Consider the following 9049-nt stretch of genomic DNA (forward strand, 5'->3'; position numbering starts at 1 on the left):
ACCCTATCAGATATACTTTCATTGTGATTTCTGCAATGTGGTGCATAAATTGTCAAGTAAATGAGACACATCTTTGCCTCCACTGATTCACTTGCAAAGTCGTTGAGTAAAATTATTTCATTGCAGACCTCCTTTGGGTCTTTTTATTATCACTACGACATACATAGTCCCCAGTTGGTAACATTGATTTCAAGGCCCTCCTAGATGAGAGACTGGCATTCCACTTAATGTCTATGTTCCATGCTGGCATGGATTAGAGAGTTATTAATGTAGAAATATGGTATCGTAGCTACTAACAGTTGAGGGTTGCGTAGTCTAGACAGCGTTTTTAGATTTCATTATTCTCTTTAACCCGGGCAAAGCCGGGTATTTCTGCTAGTATCTTATAATATCTAATATCTTAATAGTAAAACATTCAGTGTCCTATATTTATTACACTTCTTAAATGCAACATGCCATCAAATTGGCACTTTCATATTAAAAGGTTGCTACAGAGGGATGAGGTAGTTTATCTTTCCAACTCATACACACAAAGAAATGAAAAGTACCAGACTGCTGACATTAAGATAATCTAGACAATGTCAAGAGGGGAGCATTCACACTGTGACTCTGTTTCACAAATTTTTACTCTATCCATGTATAAATTAAAAAAAAAACAAATTTGTTTTTTTAGAAGCATTGAAATGGTGTATTGTGTAACACAAATAAGATATGTTTTTTATGCAGAGTTGCCGTTAGAATAGCAGAATTAGCTTTATAAGATGGAAAAGTTTGTCAACAACTAACCATAAGACTTGAACCCATATCCCTCAAAGACTAGCTGAATGTTTTACTATTAAGCTAAACTACCTGCTGACAAATTCACCACTGAATTTAGATACTAAATACTTTAGCTTTATAGAAGTACCATGCGTGTATAAATGTAAACAAACAAATGTTTTTTTTAGAACCATCGAAAATGTGTATTGTGTGATACAATATTTTGTAAGGGTAATTTAACCAGTATTTCTGTTATTCTAATGGCAACTCTGCATTTGAAAAAATGTCTTATTTGTATTGTACAATATATATGTGTATATAAACTTTTCTTTGGAGTGATCATCGCTCAGACTTTTCCCCAACATCTGATTTTTGTTTTATAAATATGTGTGCATGGCTTTGCACTCATGATTGCAAGATTTTGATACTTGACTGGGTAGTGTGTTATGTCCTTGAGCAAAGCACTTCATTTCACATCACTCTAGTCCACTCAGCTGGCAAAAATGAGTAATCCTGCAATGAACTGGCATCCTGTCCAGGAGAAGTAGTAGATACACCACAATATCTGGGGAAACTGGCTTTATAAGCCTGTTGTACATAAACGTATATATTGAGATACAAATTTAGAAACTTCCACAATGTGAAATTATTATTTTTTGAAACTGAGCATTGAAGTAGCTAAAGCTATAAATAATAGCCTAAATAAATTTGAAAAATTTTGGATAGAAAACAAGGATGCTCATGGGACTCAAACACGTCTGTAAACATGACAAGTGTTGAACCATTCAACCAAAAAAACTCTTATTATACATTCTCTTGAATTTTCTAAATTTTTATGATGTGAACAACATAATTCTTGCTGGTAAGAATATAGTTATTAAAATGAACCAAGAAATTTGAAAGATTGCTTTGGTCCAATAGCAGAACACTTGTCATGTTTAAAGGAGCTGTGGGTTTGAGTCTCATAGACAGCCTTCAGCTTATGGTTTTATCTGCATCAAGAAATGGTTATGTATATTGTTATACTTGGGGATGGTCATGTTTTGCTAATTAAACACATACACTGAGTGTCGTGTCTGTTCTCTGTATTGATAAGATCCTAACATCTATGTTGTCAACAGAGCCTCTATGTTCTAATTGAGCACTGATGAGCTCTTGCCAGTGATCACTTATCCACTCACCTATGTGTGCTCTCTCCAATGTATGTCATCCTGTTTCTGCACCATGCCTCAGTACACCTTATACTATAGACTACATTCCTAGTTTATCTGTGGGTTTACTCTACCCACTAAACAGTTATCTGTAGAGGGGTTCTTTCAAATGGGTATGTTCTACAGATCAGGGATTTTATGGGGGTCCCTAGTCTTGCTTCCAGGAGTAGCATTGATGAACATGACACTGGTATTTTTGGTTGTCATACAAGTTGGCCTTATCTATCTTCTTAGTTCTTTCTATGCTAATCCAGGTAATAATGACTGCAGTACTGACAAGAATAAACATGGAAAGATGATACAAACACAGTGTCAAAATAAGAGTCAATCACAGCAGCATCAGCAGAAGAAATGTGGGCAAAGGAAGGGTCAACATAGAAAATGGTAGTACCACTAAGAACAGTAATAGCAGTAACAATAGTATAGTAGAGAATGAACACACATACACAGAAAGAAACAAACAACAAAATAAAGGTCAACATAGCAAAGCAAGTGGTACCAAGACCACAAACCCTAGCATTAGTGACACCACCATTAGTTGTAGTCACACTAAGAACAATATGAATAACAATAACAACACCCACATCTATAATGGTAATGATGATAACAGCAGTAATAAAAATAACAAAAGCTGTAATAATAGTGAGGACAACAACAACAAAGTCAACCATGAAAACATGCAAATCAACACAAACAATATGCACAGACATCAACAACCAGAAAGATAGTAATCAGAGAAATGATAGGAAAGAAGAAAATAATAGAATTGATGTAAACAACATCAATCTCCTTCACACCTTATTTTTCAACCCATGTGATACAATCCTACCTTTCAACAAACGGGTCAATATCCCACAACAAACAACTAAATAGAAGAACAATTCACAATAGCTAGGACAAAACTTGGATTTTAGAACAATACACTAGGAGAGAGGCCCAGCAAGTTGATGATGATGTGGTCAAACATCCTTGGACCAACAACTTCCAAGTCACGAATAATGTCACCACAACACTGTATGAACGCCGTAAGGATCACACAGTGATCACTGATCCAGTGACAGGACCGCCAAAACCAGACTGCAGAGCTAACATTGCTAACAACTACAGAATTTCCCACTTCCACTACATGCCCTATAATCAAAATGTCCTTGGATGTATGGGATAGCACAGAAGACTTCCTCAGCAGAATCAACAAATGCAACTGTGACCTGACATGTGTAATAGGCAGTATGGATGTAATGTCCCTATACTCATCCATTGATGATGATTTTGCTGCGAAGATGATCAGCAAGAGCGACATGGAATTTCATGGTGTTCACACATGGGAACTAGTCCTCCTCTTCAGACTTACATGTGGCAAAAAGTACAAAGACAACAGGTGAGAAAAATTTCACACATGAAGCAGGTGCGAGCACCAATGTTACACCAAGAGGCCACATATTTAAGTTTAATTACAAGATATACATCTAAGAAGAGAGTGCAACCATCAGTGTTAGTATCACTGGCAATGTAGCTAACCTCTTTATGGTTTGGTGGGATAGGAGACTCAAAGAACACTTAGCAGAGAGCTCCATAACCCTGACCATGTACTCCCGCTAGGTGGATATCAACATATTTGCAAAAGCATCCCTAAGAGACAGTGTCTATGAACCAGAAGCTAGCACCCTGAAGAGCATCCAGCAGATAGCTAGACTACCCTAGTAAGCACCCTAACTACAGACTACTTGTTCTAGATATGGAATTCTGGCTGGAAACTAGAAATAACAAGGTCCAGATCCTCTATTCCCAATATGCTAAACCCCTGGCCTCCAAATAACTGATCAACTGGAACACTGTAATTGTGGCTGGTATCAAGTTCAATATCTTAAGAGACACATACAACACTTCATCTGTCACATGAAGTTCTCTGAGTACAGCCAAAGAGACAGGATCAGGGTGTACAACGGAGCCAGGGCAAAATACAGGACTATCATAGAGAATGATGCTAGTGGGATCTATTCACTATAAAGAAGTAAATCTTATCAAACAGAGAACAGACAGTTTATGGAGGCTACACACATAATAAAAGATAGACCAAGCCTCAACATAAAACATGAAAGAAGTAATATCCTGCCACTACCACCCCTCTACCACACTATGCAACCTGACAACTTAAGACAAAATGAAGAAAAATAAATAAATGGCACAGGTACTGACAGTATAATATACAAACCCTTATACACACACAAGATACAAACGAAAGACAGAATGAAAAAGAGAAAAATATAATACACAGGTACAATCTGTAATATATAAACCCATATACATGAACACAGGACACACACAATAAAACATAGAGACACACACAAATACAGATGTAAATATATGTATAATAATAAAACTAAAGTGAAGATCAAATAAATAGTGCGTGTGTTTAATTGGCAAAAGATGACCACCCCCAAGTATAACAATATCTGTTTCAACACACATTTTCACACCAACAATCTTGTAAAACAAATATATAAATGTGTATGTGTATAAGTGTAACTTCCCTGAGTAAAGGGAACTAGTAGGTATAAAAATAAAATACTTCTCATATACAGATCCAACTCACAAACAATGGTATGCGACTGAAAAACTTTCTTTACACGCATGCACAATGTAAAATGATATATAACTGATTTGTTAAAAAAATTAATAACAAGCGACATAAAAGAGAAAAGAAACTGTAAAAAATAAAAATAAAAATAAATAAAACTTCAACTTGATTATCAAATGGATCGTTTATTGAGTTCTCCCAGAGATCCTTAAAAAAATAAATAATCCATAAAATATTTCACAAAGAAGAGTCCTTTTCTTTCTGCTTCTTTACCTTAAAGTGGAAAATGATAGAGAAAAGGGAGGGAGATGGAAAATGTTGAAAGAAAAAAATATATATCTGAATAGAAATTTGTTTTATGTTAGAAAAAAAGACTCAACATTCAGTTGAACCACTGCAGTGATGAGAAATGTGGCAACTGCCAACATAGGTTGATAGAAGTGTGTGTGTGTGTGTGTAAACAGGGAGGGAAGCTAACATCTGTGTGTGTATGGGAAAGAAATCTAAATTGAAAGTTTTAAGTGGAGTAAAAGAGAGAAAGTTTCTTTTGACTTAGTGTGTTCTTTCAAGGAATCTTCTCCAAATGGAACATTGGAAAAAGACATTCAGTTACCTATCATCAAATGAGAAATGGATTCTTTTCTGTTTCTGTTTCTATTTAAAAAAAATCATTCTAGTGCTGGGATTGAAATAAAATGAACTGATACATGAAAAGAAATATATAAACATAGACAAAGCTGAGTGGATAAAAATTAACAATTCAGTGCAACGAACTAATTATAATATATATTACATTACTAAAATGTGGAGAACTAGACTTAGTATAATAACAACAACAAAAATGTTTCTTACACTTGCATTAAGCCTCAGAACTCTAGGAGATATGAAGATGAGAAATTCATATGCCCAAATCTTGCTTATGTGTTATAACAGCCTACACAGATTAAAAACAAATAAATAAAAACCTCTGATCAGATATAAGGATGAACTTTGTAAGAGAAAGTTAACTTTATTAATCCTGAAGAGCTGAAATATTGGTTCTATCAGGACTTGAATTGAAAATGTAAGATATTTAGTCAGGTATGTGATTGATTTTTCCTATTGGCAAAAAAGCCACTAACTTGTTAAAGATACAGATAATTTCTATTGAATTGAACCCCAACCCTTGTTATGACTGGCACTTATTTTGTTGGCACCTCCTCTCCCAACCACACAGAGGAATGGTGAAAGATAGTCAACAAGATTTGAAGTTAAAAACACAAAGGGACAAAACTAAATAGTAGGAGGCATTTCATCTGGCACTGTATCATTTCTGCCACTCCATAACCCCAAAACAATAAAATGAAAAGAGGGATAAGAAACGGCAGTAAAACCTAACTGCAAATGAAAATTCAAATTAATTTTGTGCTGATTAATTTATTTCATCAGCTGTGTGGAAATAATGTATAGAAAGGGTGTGAAGGAGGATTTGTTAAATATATCTATTTTAATAGTGATGTTGATATATATGAATAAAATAGATAAACATTTAAGAATATTTGTTAAACCATTTCAAAGACATGTCAAATAAGACTAGTTTCTTTTTCTCACTTAACAGAAAATTTAGGGCATTGGTGGAGAAAAACTTTATCTTCACACAATCACCTGCATAGAGTTGTTTGTTTATATATATTTATATTCCCTTTTTTTTTTAATTTTAAAACAGAAATAAAGATTAAAAAACAAAACAAAAATCAATTCATTATAATTTCACACTGGGTAGAAATGACAACACTGAGCACAAATCTTACGTTGTGTGCTAATGAAAACAATAGTACAACCATTAAATTAAACATATACTCTCTCTCTCTCTCACACACACACACACACACACACACACACAAAACTCATTTAGCCAAGTAAAAAGAAAAGATGATGAACTTTAACTTGCAAGATGTACATGCTGTTTCTTTCATTATTTCCAAAGATCTCAGTAGTAATGGTAGTAATTTCTAACACACGCAGGAGACCACAAGTTTTTGAGAAAGAGGTGTAGTCAATTAGATCAACTCCAGCACTTGACTCATACTTTATTTCATCAATCCCGGAAGGATGAAAGACAAAGTCAACCTTAGCAGCAGTTGAACTAAAAGTGTAATGAGATGTAACTAAATACTGCAATATATATTGTCAGTCACTCCACCAATTTTGCCTTTCACCTTAACAACAACGATGATGATGATGATGATGATGATGATGATGATAATAATAGCAACAATAAAAATAATCCAGTCAGGATACATCTATCAATGTTAAAAATGTACATTAAACTATAGTGTTGGTGAGAAAAGTTGAGTGAATTGTCTGTTGGTTCATCCATCTGAGCTATGCAAGTGGTCTTTGACAGGAGAGAGATAGAGAGAGAGAGAGATGATTAAACATGGTGAAGGGTATAAAAAAAAAGAAAAAAAAACCCCAAAAAACACCCAACTGTCAAGACATTGAAATAAATGTGGTAAGTTAAAAACAATGTCAATAGTAGCTGCTCCCTTTTGCAGTGATACTAGTGTCATAACGCTTTCTCTTCCCATAGGAGTCTGCATAATGACCACCAATACCTTGAGAGTGTTGTCCGACATAAGCACCTTCTGGACTGGCTTCAGGTGGTGGCAACAAATGACTGTAGCTTCGTTTCTGACCAATAGGAGATGTCTGAAGCAGAAATAAAAAATAAAAAAATCATCAAAACAAAACATTAGAACATTCATATTATTAACACATTCATTTTTCAGACTAATTACTTCACCTTAAGAGATGATAATTTTTATCAATCTTTATATTGAAAGGTTTCAATCATTTCAATTAATTTAGCCTGATTGTTACTAAATGGCAAATTGGCAAGTGTTTTGTTTATTCTAGCTCTTTGTGTTCTGAGTTCAATCCATCAAAGTTAATTTTGCCTTTCATCCACCTAGGGGCAAAAAGTACAATATCAGTCTAAAGCAGAGGACAGGTGGAATTGGTAAAGAATCGGGTAGAATTTGTTTTGACTGGTCTTTCTAGTTCAAATCCTACCTAATTGTATGGTAGCCAATAAGAAACCTTTTCTATTGTATTCACAGAAGGAGGTGTGGTTTCAATACTACTAGGTGACCAGCAGCATAACTTATGACCCAGCCTATATCTGAAGTTGATAGTGACTTATTGAAACCACATCTCCTGTTATTCTACAATACACTAAATACTATAGAACACTATAGAGAAGGCCTGTGATTGGCTATTCATAAAATTTGCTTAATTACTCCCTCCTGGTGTATAACTTGATGCTTTTTTTCTCTCGTAACAATTCGATATCCAACGTGGGGTTTGATTTGATACTTAGTGATTCATACTTTATGATGAAGCAGATTACATCATAAATTAAGAAATAAATATGCTCAAAATAAGATTTCTTTTCTGCTTCAGGAATGCATATTGTACTTAACTGCATTTGTCCATTCCTTTACTTCCTTCAATTTGATGTCCATCTTCCATGATGGCATGAGTTGGATGGTTTGACAGGAGCTAGCATGCCAGATAGGCGCACCAACTTCCATTGTCTGCTTTGGCATGCTTTTTACAGCTGGATGCCCTTCCTAATGCCAACCACTTTACAAAGTGTAACGAGGACTTTTTATGTGGCACCAACACCAGCAGAATCACCAGGCAACTTGCGAGACAAAGATCTTTCAGCTGGGATAGCGAGTGGTACCAAGGAAAGTGGTTTTGTGCCAGGTGAGAGGTTAAGGTATAACAGAGGAATAGAGATAGGCATCTTACTATACAGGAGGTACTCGGCTACCCCAGTAGGGAAAGAAAGGAGAGATATAGTTAGTTTAGAGAGAGGGAAGATGTAACTGTAGTAAGTGATGGTGTGCAAAATTAGAGTGGCTTGGGGTGGGGGAGTATGGGAGTATGGTAGATGTGAGGGAATAGATAGTATGAGGATAGGCACGATGGGAAAGTGGAGAGGCCTGCAGCAGGTTGATGGGATGGGGGAATGTTGAGAAGATGGGCTGTGGGGGAGTTTTGACAGCGGTCAGATAGTGTGTATGTGTGTGTGCGCATGCACATGCAAAGTACATGCCTGTATGTAAGGATGACCATAATTTTACTTAGCTTGATGTCTTTTCAATCAAAGGCACGTGTGTGTGTGTTTGTGTGTGTGTGTGCACGTACACATGTATTTGTGTCAGAACCAATGTCATTCATTTCTGGGAAATATTACTTTCCTTGGAAACAGGAGGAAGAGCATTCAGCTGTAGAAACTCCGCCATAGGAAACTTCATTCAACTCATGTAAGCATAGAAAAACAGGCACTAAAATGATGATGATAACACACGCTTATAATAATATTACCACAAAAAACCAGAAATGAAATCAACAGCATGAGCTTGAAGCAGCCATTTTTGCACACACCGATCACAAAGGTTTTAAAGAAAAGAACATAAGGATAAGCTTCAAACTTTCATTACATATTTCA

The 9049-nt window shown here is 35.4% G+C and overlaps 1 protein-coding gene across 5 annotated transcripts in view; it reads right to left on the reverse strand.

Moving 5' to 3' along the window:
• Nucleotides 1–4713: 4713 nt before the first annotated feature.
• Nucleotides 4714–9049, reverse strand: part of LOC106880075 (ribonucleoprotein PTB-binding 1) — a 130883-nt gene continuing 126547 nt past the window's right edge. For all 5 annotated transcript variants that reach the window (XM_052966300.1, XM_052966298.1, XM_052966301.1 and 2 more), the window contains one exon: nt 4714–7239. In XM_052966300.1, the coding sequence (XP_052822260.1) occupies nt 7060–7239 (180 nt within the window). In that variant the 3' untranslated portion in view covers nt 4714–7059. The remainder of the gene's footprint in view (nt 7240–9049) is intronic.

Source organism: Octopus bimaculoides, chromosome 3, assembly GCF_001194135.2.
Source record: "Octopus bimaculoides isolate UCB-OBI-ISO-001 chromosome 3, ASM119413v2, whole genome shotgun sequence".
Lineage (NCBI taxonomy): Eukaryota > Metazoa > Mollusca > Cephalopoda > Octopoda > Octopodidae > Octopus > Octopus bimaculoides.